This window comes from Rhinolophus sinicus, linkage group LG05, assembly GCF_036562045.2.
Source record: "Rhinolophus sinicus isolate RSC01 linkage group LG05, ASM3656204v1, whole genome shotgun sequence".
NCBI classification, from domain to species: domain Eukaryota; kingdom Metazoa; phylum Chordata; class Mammalia; order Chiroptera; family Rhinolophidae; genus Rhinolophus; species Rhinolophus sinicus.
Genome location: NC_133755.1, coordinates 154,508,661 through 154,529,765, shown reverse-complemented (window position 1 = coordinate 154,529,765; position 21,105 = coordinate 154,508,661). Strand labels below are relative to the sequence as shown.

General features: G+C 37.5%; 1 protein-coding gene across 10 annotated transcripts in view; it reads right to left on the bottom strand.

Annotated features, from left to right (window-relative positions):
* The window catches only part of L3MBTL3 (L3MBTL histone methyl-lysine binding protein 3), a 105,152-nt gene that overhangs the window by 58,598 nt on the left and 25,449 nt on the right, over positions 1-21,105 (bottom strand). For 7 of the 10 annotated variants that reach the window (XM_019729420.2, XM_019729426.2, XM_019729421.2 and 4 more), the window contains 10 exons: positions 17,654-17,765; positions 17,215-17,289; positions 15,629-15,788; positions 14,416-14,551; positions 12,471-12,555; positions 10,867-10,958; positions 8,714-8,818; positions 4,820-4,955; positions 3,151-3,242; positions 492-643 (listed from right to left, as the gene is read on the bottom strand). In XM_019729420.2, coding sequence (XP_019584979.2) covers positions 492-643; positions 3,151-3,242; positions 4,820-4,955; positions 8,714-8,818; positions 10,867-10,958; positions 12,471-12,555; positions 14,416-14,551; positions 15,629-15,788; positions 17,215-17,289; positions 17,654-17,765 — 1,145 coding nt within the window. The remainder of the gene's footprint in view (positions 1-491; positions 644-3,150; positions 3,243-4,819; positions 4,956-8,713; positions 8,819-10,866; positions 10,959-12,470; positions 12,556-14,415; positions 14,552-15,628; positions 15,789-17,214; positions 17,290-17,653; positions 17,766-21,105) is intronic. The other 3 variants (XM_074333567.1, XM_074333568.1, XM_074333569.1) reach the window with 3 other exon arrangements.

The following is a 21,105-nucleotide window of genomic DNA, read 5'->3' as shown; positions in this document are numbered from 1 at the left end:
GAATACAGAGGAGACGAGCGGATATAAATTGATAACTGTTGGTGCTGTGTAATAGCTACAGGAGGCTCACTCTAGGATTCTCCTTGTGTAGATGCTTGAAATGGTCTATATCTCAATAAATGTTTTTACTGCAAAATGAATTAAAAAAGACATCCTATGCGGAAAAATTGTGCTTTGCAGAGAAAAGCTAGGGAAAAACACACCAAATGTTCAAAAGTACCTGACTCTGTAATGCAATCATGGAATTACTTATCTACAAAAAAAAAATTCTGTAAAAATCATATATAACATATAATTCAAAGCATTTTTTGAATCTGAATAGCAAATGGCTTTCAACAGGTAAAAGGTTAAAATCTGAAATGGAAAAGAGTGAGGCAGCACTATTATTTTCTAGTACAAGCTTTGCATTATAATTGTTTTTAACCATGTACCTGGTGTACTTGGATAAGCACTAAATTAGGAAAAGCACACAGCAATGGAAAATGTCTCACCAATAGTCATAGCTCTCATCCCAGTTGTCAAAATGTACCAGGAAACGATTGTCCACCATATCTGTTACCGTAGCAACACAGATAAATGCAGGGTTCTTTTTGTCTACAGCTTCAAGCTTCATTCCAACTCGAAAGCCTGATGGGATCACTGTCTATGAAACATACAGATTTAATTAGTGATAAGTACACACTTAACAGCAAGACCTGCACCCTCTTTGTACCTCTGCTTGAAGGCCTGGCATCCATCAACTGTATTCACATAATTTAAAAATCATGTACCAGTTGTACAACAGGGTCACTTTCCAAGCAGCAACAATAAGAAAAATGCCCTGTTGCTACACCCAATCAACTATCTGGAACTCAAAACTAAAACACCCACAACCTTACAGAGTTTAATTAATATTCACACGTGTTTTAGTACGTTAGTTAGATGACTATACTAGTTAGGCAAGTTTTATTCACCATATAGTTCACTTTCTGTTTTTCTCTTCCTTGACTATAGGCTTAACAATGAACATTATTTCACACAAAATATGCCATTAATCAAGTTAAAAATGTGTATGAGTCACTACAAATTCACTCCCACTTCTGAAAAGATCTCTCAGATGAATACTCTACTGAAAGTAGGTCATCTTCACAAACAAAAGGCTGCAAATTATTATAACTTTTATTTAACGCTATAGATATTCACAACCACAAGAAGTGGCTGTTATTATATACAGCCATTCAAAATAGTTTTGTAATATAAGGAAATCCACAGATTATCAGCCATTTGGGACATGGAACTAAGACAATTAAATTAAAGTTCAGTAAGATTTAGTGCTTGAGGTGCAGTAAGATGTAAGCATTCCTTACAATCTTTTGTGAAAAAAAAATCTTAATCTCAGAGAAGTGTACTTGGATATCAGTTATGCCAATCACAATACACAAGTCATTTCTGCTGTGAAAAAAATCCTTCTATCCAGACTGAAGTATACAGATACTACTTTATTTATTTTAAGCAAAATAGATGCTGTCTCTTTTTACTATAGTTATACTGCTATCATTACAAAAATATAAATAACCGTGTACCTGAATGAATACGTTAGAATTAAGTCCGGTCTGAATTTAAGCAGCAGTCACTAACCGCTACAAAGACACCTTTACTATTCATTTAAGTCCTGAAATTATTTATTAGGGTTCTGACCATAAATTTGAGTAGTCTGAGGTAGAGGAACCTAGAAATACAAAAATTAATTTTTTCTTAGATGCCAAACACATAGCCCAAGATTAAGTTGTATGCTAGCAAAGCACAGAATTTAGGAAGATGGTTCAAGTAATCAACCCTGACTGAATTCTTCATCTGAAACCCAGTCAGGGATTAGGAAGCCTGGAGCAGCAAAAGCAGGCCGGAGTTTTCCACCTAACTAGCCTTCCTCCCTTGTCTTGACAGAGAATAATACCCACTGACAATGCAGTATTTACATTTCAGCAACTAAGCTATCCTCTCAACTAAGGTATTTTAAAATATTAAGCTAGCTCTTTATCTCTATCAGCCACCTAAACACACAGACACACACACCTCTCTTAAGTTCTCTAATTTGACCTGACTTATGTTCAATTTGATTAGAGAAACTTTTAGCCATTAGACTGATGCTCAAAACAACTGGTTAAAATCATTTCCCAAATGGAGGATATTTAAAGTAGGTGAGGTCCCCCCCTCCCCCCAACTCCTGACATTTATTTCCAATTGGAGGGACTGTTATTGAAATACTACTGCCTTTTCCCACATTCTCACTCACTGTTACCTAACTGGTGAATAAGGAAGAAGGAACTGGTCACACTCTTAAGAGTAAGCTGGACTACAGGCTGCACAGTTTCCACTATGCTCTTCTGGGGGGAAGCTCTGTCCTTGCAGGTGGTATGCATGCCCTGGTTTATTACTCCTGGGCTCGGGTGGTGGGGCAGGAAGGGCCAGTAAATCTCTTTAATTCTAGGGCTCAACATCAAAAAGCTCATTTGTCAGCAAATATACACCATGCATGTACTCCAGCTGAGCCCTTATCCATGATAAAGATAACATTTTGGTTTTCTACCTGCTTGTTTTCTGCTCTTTCCAATTTGATCAGAACTTGGACAAGGAAGAACACCGTAAAGTATCAGGCCTCCTCAGAGATGCCAAAGGTAATGGACAGTGGTAATGTGGTAATACAGGTCAAGAAGTAGAAAACACACACACAGACACATTGAGACTATGCTTCTGTTATACTGCAAATAAAGCTAGAAGCTGGATTGCAAGTAAATCATAGTCTCTAGCATGCAAATCTTAAACAAGCTACATTCATCTCACTATGAGGCCCCATTTGAACAGCACTCCTAAACAAATGACAGTAACAATGAAATATCCCAGTCAATTTAATTTTTTATGCACCTTAATTGTACACTGCACCTGCATTTTGTACTATGTTGCCTTCTACCATGCAATAGAAAAACACAACCATGATATGGCTATAAAATAGATATGAAGGTTTTAAGCTAATTTTCAAGTTTAATTAAGGTAAGAGTACTCTACGAAAGCAATAAAATGTGTTATAGCTTCTTGTTACCACTTGTAATTTATCCTCTGAAACACTCACAAAAGCCACTTCCTTTGAAAGAAAAAGCACTTTGGTATACTTACTATATTCTGATTTTCAAATAATGACTTGGGAGCAGCTTGAGCTTTGCATGTCTTAAGATAGGTCTGCCAATTAAATTCTTCTTCTTTATAACCTAGGGTAAGCACATACCAACAGTAAGATATCAAAATATCTCACCCTTAGTTTTCTATTCCCACTTTCATCTATAACTCAAACATGCCAAAATCATGCATCAAGTGATTTTTTGAACAAACATGTTAAATCATAATTCATAACTATGAATTTCTGTACACAGACTGTTTATTTTCAACTAATTGTACTATGTTTTTAAGTTCTGAATGAATGGCAAAGGATATAAATGAAAGGTGTAAGGAAACAAATACATATTATACTCAGGTGTGCTTCTTTTTATTACCAGGACATTTTTATCAGTATTTAGGCAGAATTCTTTAGCAGTAGACTAGTGAGCTAGAGTAGCCAAATTCTTTGTTTTACCTTCACCTGTTCTATTTTGGGAGGCTAACTTGTAGGAACAAGTGGGAAGCTGGAGAAAACAGGAATAAAAGAGATAAAATCTTTTTTGCCTATCACCATAAGAATGACAAGTCAAGATTTATGAAGTAAGCATGCTGGCAAATTACTGATGTTTCATTATGTAGAAAATGGAAATATCCTTGCCTTAATTTTCACAATTTAATGTTTAATATTGTTAAAGCAAACACGTCCTTAAAAAGGAAAATTGAACATTTTATTTTATCTGCTCAGGTGCTCTCTTCTACTTCCACTGAAGTCCAGAAGGCAACATGAAAAGAACAGCTGATAATTCACCGTATCTAAGAGGTCAACTTATATAATGGCTTACCCATTTTCTTTTTCACCCACATTTGTCTATGTGTTTTTGTTTAATCCTTCAGCCACCTGAAAATACCATTCTACCATTAATTTCTCACTTAAAACCAAAGGATGGCAAGTCCATTAAAAAACAATAGCCCTGAGACAGGCCAAAAATATCAAACTAGTAACCTGGATGTTTGATATCAAGTAAACAAAACTGAACATAATAGCTGAAAAAGAAGGGAATAAGATATTATTAAGTACATTAGGGATGGACTGGAAAAGATGGTATCTGTTACTCTTGGATCTTTGTGTAAATGTGAGACAGGCAAAATCAATGGCAGACTGTAACATAAAGAACTCACTAAAAAAAAAGTAATTGCTATTAGCTTAAGCCCCACCCAAACCAAACTTTGGTGTTATAGTCTCCTTTCCAACCTACTAAATATTAAGATCCGTAAGCTCAATGCAAAGTTTCTCAAGATTTTTCTACATTGTGAAACATCAGTAAATAAATTTATTTGTATAAACAGGTTAGAACTAATCAGTTTTTTTCAAGTATATATATATATATAAAATAGAAATCTATATATATAAAATAGAAATCTAAAGCTAAAATTTATTTATACTCAAAATTAAGTATCATGCAAATGTCATTTTATATGCCAATAAGTACATGAATGTAGTTTATTCTCTTCAATAGGATTCTACTTTTGAAATTTCTTTCACTTTAATAAACATATTTTTCATCACGGACAATAAGCTCGAATTTGGGCCTATGTGAATTATGAAGTCTGAATTCTTAAAAATTCCAAATTAACATATAAGAAAATAAGTTTTTAAATTTAAAATATGAAACTAAAAAAGTGACAATACCTTTGGGAGGATGAAGCTTATGGCCGGTTTTCTCACACCACCCAACTGGATGAATATCCAGAGCATCTGCATTTACCCAGAAGTCATAGCAATCAGAATATCCATCAAAGTGCAGCTTTACCCGGTATCCACAAACCTGAAACAGGTAAACCAGGCTGATTAATAAAAAACAAAAGAAACTAAAAGAAAAAACACCAGAATATCTGTGTACATGGACATCAAGTATGACGTAGCTTATGTTTATCAAAGCACCCTCATTAACAGCAACAAAAACAAGCAAGCAAATGACAAAATCTAAAGGCAAAGGCTATTACGTATTTTGGGACGAGCTGAGCTGCGGTATTCTGGCATCATCCCCAGGTACACTAGGAGCACATGGATAAAAGATGAAAAGTAATTTTCCAGTGTACACACGTCCTCTCTCATTCGCTACATCAAACAAGCACCAAGGAGAGCCAGCAGCAAAGCAGCCAGCCCAGCACAGGGCGCTCAGCAACTGCAGAGTCCCGGGATGGATGCCCTGCTGTATTTACACTGTCTGCCTGCTGGCTCCCTGTCCTTTATAAAGGTGATATCCAGCCAGGCCGAGGCTGCTACAGACACAGAGAGAAGTCAACAGAGTCTCCTCCCCACCAGTAGCTGGGTTGGAAGAATAAAAAGCCTCCCCAGTTCATACTCAGATAAGACAAGCCCCCTGGAATGCCAGTAAGCACTCACTGTATGTAACACCCGCTGAAAGGTGAGGCCGTACATCTGCTGAAAGAGCCCCACTTGGGGAAGTTCCGAGTTAAAAAGGTCACATGGGTTTATGGGGTCTCAGCTGGGTCACACTCTGCCTTGGGCTCTTAGAGTGAAGTTCAGCGTCTCAATCTTCTTCCCACTAGCCCAGCAGATGTGTTCAAGTGGAACCATACACCACACCAGACCTCTAACCGCTCCAGGAGCACTTGCCCTGCTGAAGCCTGAACAAGAAGCTGGAGACTAGAGCCCAGAGCCAGGGCAATTACCAAAGCCAAAATAAAAAGGGAGCTGTACAGTTATTGCTGTGGAAAGTCCTCTAAAACAAACTGTACAGGGGGAGTCAGGTTATGAGAAAAATTATATATGTGTTGAGTCCATGTGTGCATTTATGTGTATGTTTGTATGTATATATTAATGTGTGCACATATAAACATGTAAGTATGTGTATTATACACACATTTACATATATAATTACATGTACATATAGATGTAAATTCACAGTAAAAAAGTCTGGAAGGATGTACGCCAAATATTAATAATTTCTTCTGAAAAGTGGAGGTGAGAAGGAAGAAGCAAAAAAGGGAATGGTGGACTTTTTATATTTATCTTATATATATTAGTATTTTTTCAATTAGAATGCATTGGTATAGTACATATATGAAATTTACAACTGAGCTGACCGCCCCCACCCCCCACACACCCGCAATGGAAACTGGGAGTCCTGGAAGTACAATCTCTCAAGAAGGGTAGGTGGCTGCCCCATGGCCACAACCACCACATGCCAAGAAGGAGCTCAGGGGTTGCTTCTCTTTAAGCCTGAGAGCAAGGCAAACTTATTTTGATTTATACTCGCTTTTCTCTGGTCAGTGCCTAAGAAACAAGCCCCGTTAGTAATTTATCCTTCTCGTCTCTCAGGATCACCTCTGAGCTTCTGCCCCTTGAGTCAACCTCCCTGTGTTCCCCGCCCTAGCTCCCCTCTATGCCCGATGGCCTCTGGAGCTCTGGTCTTTGGTAAACTGCCTGCTACATCCTCGACCTCCTGCTCAAAGGCATACCCACTCTTCCCCTCAAGCCTTCCCTCAAGTGGAGGCCGCTCCTTCTCCCATGCTCCACGCCTCCGAGGCCTCAGGCCACACCACGCTCCTAGGCCTCTGCTCCACTCTGCTGCTCTGACGTGTGTGCTCCATGGCTGCGCCGCCTCATCTTCATCATCCTCCCAACCATCTGCTCTCACTCATCAGGCAAGACTCCCTGGCTTCCTCTTTCTCTCTCCATCGTGGGTAGTTCCACCATGCACATGATGGCTCATCCAGCACCCTCGATCCTTGGGTCCCGTATTTCCTCTCCACTTCAAACACTCTCTCTGTGGCTATCGTCTCATCAGAAACTGCACGGCCTCTTGACTACCAAACATCCAGCCTTATGAAGACGTGCTCTTACTCAGTTTGCTAACCCAGTTGGTTACTCCCAGTACCTCTCTCCTCAATCTCAGTGAAAGCTCTAGCATCGCACATTGATCCTTCTACTTCCTTCCTAGCAGAGCTTGCTTTCTTTAGCAATCACTTAAAACATTTTCAAACTGCTGCTCCTACATCCTTCCTGAAACATCTGGCTGACAAAGTTCCATTATACCAACTATGCACCTAGTCTGCACCTACACCTGCTCTAGGGACTGGGGCTGAAAAAAAAAATGTGACATACAGTCAATCCTCATTATTCACCGATTTCGTATTTGCAAATTCACCACCTGGTAAAATTTATTCTTAAGGTGAGAATGTAATAACTGATAAACATTTCTAGACCACAAATAGCAACACGCATCAAAAATTTTAATGCCTGCAACAGTGCTCATGGGGGCACTGTTTGTAATGATGAGAAAGGGAAAACCACTCAGTTGTCCATCAATATGACAGTAATTAAAAGAATTGCTGCAATTCGGTAAAATGGAATACTACCCAATAGTTAAAAACAATATGTATCATATAATACATAAAATACACTGTCATAAAAGCAAGCTGCAGAATATTATGTATGATACCATTTATATGTAAAAAAGAGAAAAATACACATGTACATATTTTTACATGAAAGGAAACATCTGGAGGGAACACAGTAAACTGCTAAGAGTTGTTATCGCTAGGATATAAAATCAGAGAAGGGGATGGGAAAGGAGTTTCATTTTTTGTAATATATGCTCTTATACTCATTGAAGTTTTCATGATGAGAAAACATTATTGCTAATAATAAAAACTAGACAAACTAAAATAAATCTTGTTCAAAACCAAGGATTAAAACATACACCTCTTAAAAAGATCCTCTTCTCTTTTATAGCTAAGCTTCTCAAAAGCAGTCTATACTTACTAAATATGCTTCCTCATAATGCTTTCATAAAACTCAACTTTTCTGAGAACTGATATAAGTTAATTAATATACGGAAAGCACTTAGCATCTGTTCCATGATACTCTCTACATAACTGTGTGTTATTATTTACTGTGATTGTCATCATCCCGCTGTCAGATGTTACTTGTTCTATAGAAGCCAAACTTCTTACAAATTCACTAAGTCACTGAAAGATTGCTGTGATAAACAGAGCTAATACACAAGATCATTTTATTCTTTTGGGGACAATTTTTAAAGGATACTCACCCCAGGCTCAAGGGAGGGAGTAAGGCAGAGGCTAGCACAGGAGAAAAAATATAAATTCTACGAAGTGTTCTCAGTAATATATTAGACATATATATATATTTGCCTTGGACATTTTTTTCCTGAAAAGTTTCACAGATACCTCAAAATACTAAAAAATATACAAATTATCTGTTGATTTGTTCCTTATGTTAAGGAACACAGTATGACAAAGGTTATGGAGTCAGACGAACCTGTGGTCAACTCCTGGTTCTACCACTTAGAAGCCGTGTAGCCTTATATACCTCACTTAACCTCTCTGAGCCTCAGTTCCTTCATCTATAGAATGGAGAGGAAAAAATATGGCCTGCGTAGGGTTTTTATAAAGATTAAAGGAGGTAATGTACATAGAACACTAAGCACCATGCCTGGAATTAAGTAATAAGCACTCAACAAGTGGCACCTTTTTCCACTATTAAAATTCCCCAGTCATCATTTTAATTGAAAACGGAAGAGAAGGCAGAGCTTACCTCAGCCACGGTGAGGACGCAGTACACTGACTGGTGCTCAGGGTCTACGCCTTCTAATTTCATGCCAACTTTAAACCCATTTTTGTTATAAGGAAAGGATTGATACTACAAGGCAAAATGACAGCAGTGTTAGTATTTTTATCCTGAAACTCTATTAAAAACAGGAATAGTTACCATTCTTAAATAGACTATTTAACCAAATAAATACCTACTCATAAATAACTTAAAAATTTTAAAAGATTCAATGGAAAATGAACAAAAAATATAAACAGGTCACAGAAAAGGAAATGTAAATGTCTCACATATTTGAAAAGATGCTCAACCTCGCCCGTCAGAGCCATACAAAGTAAAATTACACTGAAATACATTTCAGCTATCAGACTGGTAAAGACCAGAAAGTTGATAACACTGTGTTGGCAAGGCTCTAGGGAAACAGACACATACATCTATCACTAGGAGGGATATAAACTGGTACAGCCTCTAGCAATCTCATGATATCTATAAAGAAAACATCCTCTTTGACTCAACAATGCAAGGAAATTATCCAACAGAGATACCCATATATGTGGAAAATGACAGGTATACAAGGTTATTCACTAAAACATTTATATGACAAAAGATCTGTATATATATATATATATATATATATATATATATATATATATATTCCGTATATATACATATGGTATTCACGTAAGTCTGATCTATAATAATTTCAGCTGCTTCCTGTTGATATATATGCCAATTGACATATATACAGCACATGCATATACTGTATGACACATATATGTCAATCAATAGGGGGCAGTTTAAATTATTATGGAACAGACATAAGATGGAATATTAAGCATTGATAATAAGGAAATGAACTGAGATAGAATAATTTCCAAACTAAGTTAAACAAAAAAAGCAAAATCCAAAACAGTATGTGTGACATGTTACCATCTGGTTTAAGATGGGGGAGAAGAAGTTTGTATACATATTGCTTATCTGTACATATAATTTTCTAGGAAGGGAATATAAGAATTAGTAACAACTTCAGGAGAGGCAAACCTGGGACCTGGAGGACAGGGCTCTGAGGATCACAGTTCATATTCTTCTGGTACTTTTATGTTTTGAAATACACGTTGAATGTAGTACTGAGTCAAGTAATTAGTTGTATTTAAACTTCTTTTTAAAAAACGTAAAAGTCTATTGTTCATTGTTCAAAGGACCAAAGTTACAGAAAACAATTATATAGTAACAAGTTCCTATGTAATAATTATTATTTTTAAATTAAATATGCTTAGTGTAGATGTACTCATCCTTACATTCACTATCCATCACTTAAAAAAACTCCCTATGTTCCTACATATATAACAAGGTATCAGTGGCAGATTTATTATATACCATGATTAAATAGAATTAAATAATTTAAACCAGGAGTCAGCAAACTATAGTCTGTGGGTCAAATACAACCTACCTGATCATGTAATTCAAGTTTTACTGGACTACAGCCATATCCATTCATTTATATATTGTTTACAGCTGCTTTCATTACAACACAGAGTTGACTTGTTGCAACTGAGACCAGATGCCCCACAAAGACTAAAAATGTTTACTCTCCGGCCCTTTACAGAAAGTTTACTGACCCGTTTTAGACTACCGGCAGCAGCTCCTACCTAGATGACAGTTGGTGTCTATATTTTTAACTGATTTTAAATCACTTATGATAAAATATTTTTTATAGTTAAAATACAGTAACCCTTTTTAAGATTTTTTTGTGATAGTATGTGAACCTCAGTAATTCATTTGTATTCTTCCAAAGCCATGATGTTGACATGAAACTTCATTCCAGTGTTTCTTTACCTACCAGTGTTTTAGTAGTGGAAGGATCCCTCTTAATTAGAGTGAAAGCCTGGTAAATGTTGAGAGAAAAGAGCGTATGTGTCGGTGTGTGCCCATGCATGTGGCATGCAGGAAAGGTGTGCATATATTAATGCTAGCTGCCCTCGGAGGTAACTCTCCACGTAAATCCACACATGAAAAACAGTATGCTTGAGAAATTATCCCAAGTCACATTTCAAACAGACAGTGGAAAGGACAATATTAACTCCAGATTAATATGCAACTCCAGGGCCCTTACGGACAATGGTTTCCAAAAGGGCCCATACCTCCTTGAACAGCTTCGCTGGCACTGCCACAGCTTTTTCCTCTTCCAGGTAGGAAGCCCAGCACCAAGCTTTCTTCCCTTTAGGAGGCAAACCTGAAAGGCAAGTGAGATTAAAATCACAGAATTGCCAAATTAAAAAAAAAAAATCACAGATGTATATTGTGAACTCTAACTACCACTAGACCTCTTGGCACCTTGTCTATAGAAATGAGAGCTAAGAAGTGAACTCTAGTGCAGATCTACCGTTATGACGGTAAAAGAAAGAAGCAGAAGAACTCAGAGGAAATGAAGAAGACAGAGCAAGAAATCAAGCTAGAACAGTAACATGGAAGCTACAGGAAGTGAGTGCTTCTGCAGGCAGGATGCTCTAAAGACTTTTCCTAAGAGATCAAGAAGTTGAGGGCTAGAAAAGGCCCGTGCACTGACTGGTTAGGGAATGGCTCCTAATCTTGGAGAAAGGGAAGAAAATCAACTCAGTAAGGGGCAGATTTTCAGCAGCAAAAGAATATATGTTAAAGATACGGAGTCAGCTAAAATCAATTTTATTTCGGATTAATTTGACAACTAATGGAAATAAAATGAAGAATACGATAGCTTGATAGGTAACAAAATTGGGGGAAAGGTATTTTGGGGATGAGATTGGAACAGGCTAAGATGGAGCTCATGAAGAGAAAAATGTCTGAGTACCTAAAGGGGGAAAATAAATGACTAAAGAAACAAAGCCGCAGAGAAGGCAGGCCCCTGGGAATAGAATTGACGGGGTAGGGAAAGAAAGGTTAATGATAGTTTTGAGGCAGAAAGTGAAATAAATAAGAATTCAATCCATTTAATCTGAGTGATGTAAAATAGAAGGTCATGTCTCCAAATGTCAAAGTTAGGCTGTGTGCTTGAAGCAGGAAGAAATATTTCAAACTCTTTGAAGACTTAAAAGATGAACAAGCAAGGAATACATCCAATCATGGAAGAGGAGCTTTGCCGTGGCCCTGGTGTGTAGGGATAACCTGAACGGGCCGGTCGGGAGCGGAGCTGTGCAACATGGAGGTACCTAACATGAAGGGCTGGCTGGACAGACGTGGCAGGTCAAGGGGACAAAGCCTAGGGGAGGACACTGAAGCCTCTATGGAAATGACCTAAGGTCCAGCTGAATATGGTGGCGAGTTCATCTGCTCCAGGATTAAAGGGAAGGACCCGAGGACTGGGTTCCTCAGGAGAATAGAATGTTGCCTGTGGAGCAATGAAAGAAAACATGTACCACATCAGGAGGTTGTGGTTTGAGAGGGAACATTCAACACTTAAAATCCTAGGAAACGAACAAGAACAGAGGTTTCTGGTAAAAGTGCAAAAGTAAATGAAGCCTATTTGATGCAGAAGTAAAGCATGATGGTCTCCTGTTTGCCCTGACACTACTCGAAAGTTACTAATTTCCATTTTCTCCCATCTACTTCAAAATCATAATTTTTATGGACAAAAGTTAATCAAAGAAAAACCCAAAGCAACACTTTAACCGACCTAGTGTACATTACAACTAAAAGTAAAACGTCTACCTGTGCGAAGGTTTTTAAATTTCATCAAGTTACAAGTAAAACCTTTCTTTCATCAACTCACCCTGCTTTAATACAGTCGAATCACCTCGTCTTTTCCTTCGGGCTCTCTGAGAACCCCTCAGGATTCTTCCATCTTGTTTGTTCTCCTATAATAAGAAAGGAAAATAATGATTTTTAAAAGTTCATGAAATTGGCACCAACGAAAAGTTAGAGAGCTGTTAGAAAGCGTTATTTTTTTTTTGTACTCCCCTTCAATTTCACTTCCTATGTTTTAAGGAAAGTAAGAATATAGGTCATTTGAGAATTGTGTTGCTTTTGGCTTGAGGTCATTACAAAATAAGAACGTTTCCAAGAATTACACTCTGGAAGAGCACAGATCCTGCTCCCCCTCCTTAAAGAACTTTCTTCTCTTAGCTCATTGACCTCTCTGTTCTGATTTTTCTCACACCTCACTGGCCCTTCTTTCTCAGTCCCTTGGCTGATATCTCCTCCAATCCAATCCCCTTCTTTTCTCTATCCAATCACTCTCCTTAGGTTCGAAAGGTCACCTGTCTACCAGGTATCCCGTCTGTGTCTTCAGTCCTGAACTCTTCCCTGACTCCACACTCACATATCCAACTGCCTACCTGGGAGCTTCACTTGGATGTGTAATAAGCACCTCAAATTTACCAAGCCCAAGGGTTCTAGATTCTGCACCCCAGCCTTGCCTTCCCATTCTCAATCAATGGCATCATTATCTAGTCCATTGTTCAAGCGAAAAATCTAAGAGTTATTCATGATTCTTCTCTTTCCCTCACACCGACAAACCTACCTCTAACATCTACCCCCAATCCACTGACTTCTGTCTTACACAGCCCTTAGCTAATCTACTGCAATAAACTCCAAAACTGGTTTCCCTGATTCCACTCACACTCTCACATGTCAAAGCTAGAGCCATCATTTCAAAACATAAATCCTATCAAAGTACTCCCTAGCCTTTAACTTTCCAATGGCTTCCCATCACACTCAGAACGAAACGGAAACCCATTCATTACTCTGGTTTACCATAAAGCCTTATATCACCTGGACCTCTTCAACTTCATCTTACCCCACTCTCTCCTAACCCCCAAAGTTCAACTACATTGTCTTTTTATTTCCTCAAACAAAACATGCTACACATTACTTTAGGGACTTTTCCTTAGCTGATCCATAGCCCAGCGGGCCCTTCATTCCTAACATTAGGAAGCTGTTCCTTCTTATTATTCGGATCACATTGTTCGTGCCACCTTCTCTGGGAGGCCTCCCTGAAACCCGACTTAAAGAGTCAGCCAGTCCTAATGCCCAATTGTAATTCTCAGCAAAGCACTTACCACAGGCTGACATTTCTCCTGTTTATTTTATTCTATGTCCTCTTAGTAAGAAGGTAATGTCCCTGACAAAAAAGATCTGATCCTCCTGCTGTCATATGCATACCTGCATTTCCAGCTCCTAAAACAGGGACTAGCAAATAAAAGTTGCTCAATACTGATCTTAAGGGAAATGTTTCAAGATCTCAAAGTTCTTTTTTCATCTAATACTATTAATACATACTTTAGGGATAAAATTTTTGTTTTAATTCACACATTCTAAATTAGTTCTCCTTAAATATACTTGACCTTTATCTGCCATTTTTCTACCTACTCACATAGTTTTATGAGATCTATCTGCAATTTACCAAAACATGATTGGCAACTTGCTATGGAGAGGGACTGAAGATTCATTTGCAACACTAAAGATTTTGCTGTTGCCTCTTTCACTCCAGCAATAAATTCCAAGACATCCTACTTCCTCACCCTGAGGAAGAAGTACTATGATTTATTATTGCCACGTTGAGATGAGGTCAGCAACACAGAGGATAGGTAGGTGCTTGCTGATGGTGACACAGAGAGTCGCAGAAGCAGTATCTGAATTCAATAACTGGCTGCAGAGCCAGTGCCTTTGACTGTGGTGCTACCCACTTAGAAAGCACCCCTGTGAGAGATACTAACCATTTCATCCTCTCTCTCTTCTCCATCCTCCTTGGAGTCGGCTTTCAGAGATAGTTTTGGTTTTTTCTTCCGACTACACTTAGGATCTTCTTCCTCATTGTCTTCTCCTATGTCCCTTTCTTCCTTCTGATCTCTGCTGTGTTTATAAACCCAAAATAGTGACAGGAAACAATACCTATCAAACATCTACATGTTGAATATCAATGCAAAATTTAAAAAAAAATAGCACCCTCCAAAGTAGAAAATATTTAACCACCAAGAGAAATGTTTGGCATTAGACTATCACAGATAAGGAATACTTCAAACATGTATGACACTGTCAGAGTAGAAAGTAGAAATTAGCTTACATGTTAATTTCAAAAGGGGCTCTGCACTACATGTGAAACGGTCTAACAAGGTAAAAATTATTTGTCTTTCACATCTGCCATCCATACTAATAAAAGAATAAGTCATTTAAAGATATTTAAGTCTTCAGGGCGCAAGGAACTAGCAATCATTAAGAATGACAAGTCCAACGGAAAAAGGCCAAGAGTAACTTTGTAAAATATCAGCTGGCCAACAAAAACAGACAATTCACAAGCCTGTGCTGATTAAACTACATGGGAAACGCCACTAAAATATAAATGTCAACTCATTTATTTGTAGTGTAAAATTATATACAAGAAATACACTTTATTGGTTATAAGCTGAACTCTGTCAGAGAGTCCCCCAAAAGTCACACCACTGTCTGTCCCAGCTGACAGCCTTGAGATCAGCAGTAACGTAACTCATTGCACTACTCACTATGGCCATCTTCATTCAGTTGACTTCCAATCAGCTTTATTCCATTTGTAGCATTATAGCTGAGTTACCTTAGAACCCCCCAAATAGAGACAAAGCTGTGTTTCCATAACCATCAGTATCATCAAAATGTGTATGTAGCCAGAGAACTTTACTCTTAGCTGGGGAACAATCGAATTAATAAAAACAAGGACTAAGGAAGAGGCAGAAGTTGTCCTGCAGGTAGGACATAAGCAGTAAAGCTCAGATCAGACAGGATTGAAGTTACTAGGACCAGGAATGGGATAAAGGTCCATGTGTCTCTAAAAGAAAAGTCTCTGAGAAAAGAAAGGGCATAAAAGGGTGACAGAGGTCAGAGTGTCTCTGTATTCCCAAGCACCATGACCTTGGACTCTAAAACCCACTTTATAGATGGAAGGGAGCAAAAACCTACTTGTCTTTGATATGCCGAGTACAATTCTGGCTGCAATAGTTCCCTGCAGAGAGACACTCGTCTACGTTGCCATACTGACAACAGTTCTCACAGAACTGAATCCCTTCGACCTTCACTGGATCCTTCAACCTGAAAGGCATCCCAGTCTTCTCTGAAAAGACTAGAAGATGAAAAGCAGAGACAAAATTTAAAACCATGACAGAAAACATTCCAAAACACATTTCAACTTTTTCTTCTAATAATTTTGTTAGCAACACAATAAAAGAAGAATGTTTGGTGAATGAATGAATGATCAAACCATAGCATTTGGGAGAGAGAAGAGAATGGGCTTGGCAGAAATCACTCAAATAATTTATATAACAGATCAGTTCTACAGAAAAGACAAATAAAAGCTTGTCCAAGGCTGTCTCTACAGAGTTCAGAGTAAAAGAAAATTCTTTATAGACAGTAAATTCAGATGATGAAACCATCAATCTACACAACTGTATTTTACTGATGTACCCTTGACAAAACGTAAAAAGGGTTATCTGTGTTATTTCATGGTTACTTTTTGATTAGTAATTTTGTTTTTAAGGCTAAATCAACGTCTCTCTGTTTTCCTTTTAATGAAGCAGATCTCCTGGATCATAATTATCCAAATTGTTTAGGAACTCACATTTCCTTTTGCCTGAATTGTTAGGCTAATCATTCATTCAGCAAACACTTATTAGGCACCACTTTAAGCTAGACACTGAAAATGACAGTATAGACCTTGCCCAAGAGAGCTCTCAGTCTAGAAGAGAAGACAGGCAAGAAAACCAATACTTATAATAAAATGTGACACATGCAGTAATTAAAGCACGAACAAGTTCCAGAAGTAGTACAGAGGAGTAAGTGATTCATTCGGCATGGGGTGAGGTCAGAGAAGGATTTTCTGATATAAAGCCTCAACAGGGTTTTGAAAGCCAAAAAGGAATTTACCAGCTGGACAAAGAGAGAAACAGCATCCCAGCCAGAAGAAACAGCTCGAACAAAGGCAAGGAAGCATGAAGCCACATGATGTGTCGGGAGAATTACATGTAATTCAGTACTGCTGGCATTGCCAGAACACAACGTACAAAGAACAGAACAGGGAGCAAAGAGATAAAGCAAGCAGATGGGTGTGGGTCACCCAGATCTTTGTATGTTTTGCTAAAGAGATAAAAAGAAATTGGTGAAGTGTCAGATAAGCAATCTACAAAAGTTCCTCTAAATTCAGTGTACAGGATAAATTGGGTGAAATCAGAAGCAGAATGATTCTTTTAGGAGATGTCTGCAACAGTTCAGGTGAGAGTTGATAGGGCCTGAATTAAGGCAGTGGCAGTGATAATAGGTAGAAAAGGCCAGATCTGAGACACATTTAGGAAATAAAAACCAAGAGAATTAAGTAACAGGCTGGGGCTGGGGAGAACAAACTCAGGATGACTCCTAGATTTCTTGCTTGTCCACTGGGTAGATGGTGCTACCGTCAAGTGAAATATGGGTTACAGAAGAAAGAGCAGGTTTAGGGGGAGGGGAGAAAGAAATAGAAAATGAATCGCATTTTAGACATGTGGAGTTTGAGGTACCTGTGGGACATCCAGGTGGAGATGTCCAGTAGGCAGGTGGAAATACGGGCCTGGAGCTCGGGGGAGAGGTCGGGGCTGGAGATATAGATTTAGGAGTCATCAGCATATAGGTGTTAGTTACAACCATCGGAGTAGATGAGAAAAAAGTGGCAGGCTTTTGGCTAAATCACCTGGGTAGGCTATTACATGGATTTACTTGATAATTTCCAATTAACCTGGTGCTATTACAGATCTGGCATTAGGAAAGAAGACAGTTCATGATTATTTAAAAATATAAAAGCTCGGAACATATCAGTTTCGTTACAGAAATTTACCTAAGAATATGTGACATGAAGATCACCCAGGATTTTCAAAGTTCCAGCCTATTATAAAACCTTAAATATTCTTATTTTAAAACTTTCAAAAGAAAGAAATGGCAATGCAGATGACCCGTTCTTACCTTCTTGAGCAGTTGGTACCATCCAAGTTGTGGTAGCTGTTGCTTTTTTAACATTTTCCATCTCACTCTCATCTGTTATAACTTCCAGGGCTCCAAATTCATTTACTCGAAACTAGAGACAACATGGCAGAAAGAGGCAAAATTTATAAAAGTGTTCAAAGCAGTAATCATTCAATGGCTGACACATAGTCTTTAAGAACATTAATTATGTTTTAAAAGTTAATTTAAACAATTATATCTACGCAAGCCTTCTACCGATATTAAGCCCTTTGCATTTCAGTAATTTTGGAATTCGGGGAAGGGCACTAGAACAAAGCAGCAAGGCACTTTAAAAAAAAAATTTATTGGGGAACTATTGGGAAACAGTGTGTTTCTCCAGGGCCCATGAGCTCCAAGTCACTGTCCTTCAATCTAGTTGTGGAGGGCGCAGTTCAGCTCCAAGTCCAGTCGCCGTTTTCAGTCTTTAGTTGTAGGGGGCACAGCCCACCATCCAATGTGGGAATTGAACCAGCAACCTTGTTGTTGAGAGCTGGTGGTGCTCTAACCAACTGAGCCATCCGGCTGCCGCATCAAGGCACTTTTTAAGGATATAAACAACCAACCCTGCACTGTCCTGTAGAGTTGACAGCTCACTTATATGTCCTGTAATTTCGAACACCATGTTTTTTGCTAAGACTTTTTTTTTATATTACAGCTTATTTGATCATCAAAATTAGTAAAAGGAGAATTACTGATTCCTCAGGAATCAACCTGTCTCACCCAAGTTAACCTAGTTCAGAGAGAAGGAATTATCTTTATTCCAAAAATTATAACATGTATCCATATTGTTATATTCCAAACTATGAGCAAGGACGGTGGAAGCACAGATCACGTGACTCCCAGCCCTACACTTCCTCTTTCTTTCATGCTCTTTAGAATTCCCCATCACATTCACCTTTAGTTATCCAAAACAACTGGCAATATCAATGAAATATGAACAAGTCTACTAGCTCCAGGCCAATTTTATCACTAAAAAGTAAGGGCATTTTGATTTCATGGACATTTTTTACTCCAAATATTGAAAATGTCCTCTCATTTAATGGCAAGCTGCAAACAAAATACGTTTCTGTAAAGCCTGGTCATACAGTGTGTGTGTATGTGTTGAAGGCTTAACCACAATCTATGTGTGAGCCTCATCCTCTTCGAAACAGCTGGGCTTATTCTCATGTTCATGAAGTTCAACGTTTTCTGTATTCTTTCTGTTTTTCCATAAAACACAATGACATTATGAGTCTACGAATTTTAACAGGTGATGAGTTATAAAGCTCAAAATTCAAAAGGATAATAAAGCTCTGTTTAAAGTTTTTAGATCTTTCAGACATATATATGAGCATGGAAAAATCCAGCATTAAAATGAGGCCTTCCATTTCCAAAACTGAAAAAAAATTGATTCAGTTAACATGCCAACAGAAATATTTGTTTTACCAAACTTGATTCGGACCACAAGTCAGAAAAATCTTAAGCAAAAAATACTAATAATTATTCTTTCCATCAGGAAAAAATAGCACCTTAAATAATTTTTTGCACATAGTCCACAAGCATTAAATGCTTTCTACATGGAACGAGTTGAAATAGTTAAGAAAAGCAAAAAGGTTTCCTCCCTAATACATATTCCAAGTACAAGTTCCCTATATCTACCTAGGATTAACCTAAAACTGCAGTCCAGGCGATGACAAAAAGTTAATTGGAAAGAAAAGATGTAAAAATAACTTTACTTTTTGGAAAAGAAATTAATTTTAAAATGATAAACACTGAAAACAGAATATTTCAAAATAAAGCTGACAGTACCATCTACTGGGCAAGAGTAGAAAAAACAAGCTATAATGATTATTAATTAATGATATTAAAGAACATGACAGAAAGTAAATTCTGAATGAAAATTTAAGAAAACAATAGGCATGAACTTTAAAATTCAATGCAGGTAAGTAATTTTTATTTCATGTTGATGTTAATTTATAGTTTTTTGACAATTACAAAATGTGAGAAAGCACCAAACACATTACATTACACAGGAATTCTCCTGGAGCATAAGTTTCCAAATTGCTGCTAAACTACAAACCACCGGGCAGCTCAAACACTAAGAAAGATACCATCACTAAGAGGAATCTTCAAATAGAAATTCAGACCTAAGACACCTGGAAACTTGAGGCTCAAATACTTTCAGAGCTAAAAGGCAATATTCCCACAATACAAAATTTAACCCTTTCTCTCTCTCCTAGTATTTATTGCCAGTAACTGACCTATAGTTCAAGTACAAAGTAAAGACCAATGGCACTTAGGGACACAGTTAACTCCTGTAAGCCAGGGATGGACTTTAGGGGTCTATGAATCCCATGACATATATGCCGAATTATGGTATGGACATATACGTGTGTGTGTGTGTGTGTGTGTGTGTGTGTGTGTTTATTTTAATGGAGATACTGTGTTTCCCTGAAAATAAGATCTAACCGAACCATCAGCTCTAATGCATCTTGTGCAGCAAAAATTAATATAAGACCCAGTCTTATATTATGTAAGACTCGGTCTTAATATTATAGTAAAATAACACTAGGTCTCATATAATATAAGACTGGGTCTTATATTAATTTTTGCTCCAAAAGATGTATTAGAGCTCATGGTCAGGCTAGGTCTTATTTTCAGGGAAACGCGGTAGGGCTCGTAAGGTTCATCATATTCTCAAAGGCATCCTATAACCCTGAAATGTAAAGAACATCTACTCGAACCAATGTTACTTTATCTCAAAAGTTAACCTCAAAGTGTTTTCAAAGTATCACATCACATGCTAAAAGATACAGGCTTCGATTTTTTTTCTGGCTTCTCAATTTGGATTTACTGTGTCTTTCACAATATTTTATTATTGGTATAGAAAATGTTGGACAATACAGGTTGTTAGGTACTGCTAACATTACTGGAATTCCAAAAAGACTGACATTTCCTAACTTTTTTTCCCCCAATAAAACACTCGGGTTCTGAAATTGATAATGTTGTTAATGGTTTTAGAACCATGAAAACTTGACATAATCATTTTAATTTCTTTTTTTGAGATTATTAGTTCTTTTAACTTAGACATCTAAAACACAGTATGAAAATGTATCAAATGACTCCATTCTACAACCAAGAATATCAAAATTATAAACTTTACAAATGGATTTATTAACCAACTCAAACATCAGCTGATATTGTAACATTTTCTGTAAGTGGATACATCCAGGTCAATCAGAACACAATTTCCACTAAAATATATAAAGGGTAGCAAAGGTTTTGTTTGTTTGGCTTAGTTTGAATTACCTTTAATTGATTCAATCCTCTTCTTATTTTTGCTTGTAAAGGCAAAGAATCTTTTGCCTATTTTTGCCTGTTTTTAATAATAGATTAAAAGACACTGCTGAGGTTACTATTTTTGTTTTATTACT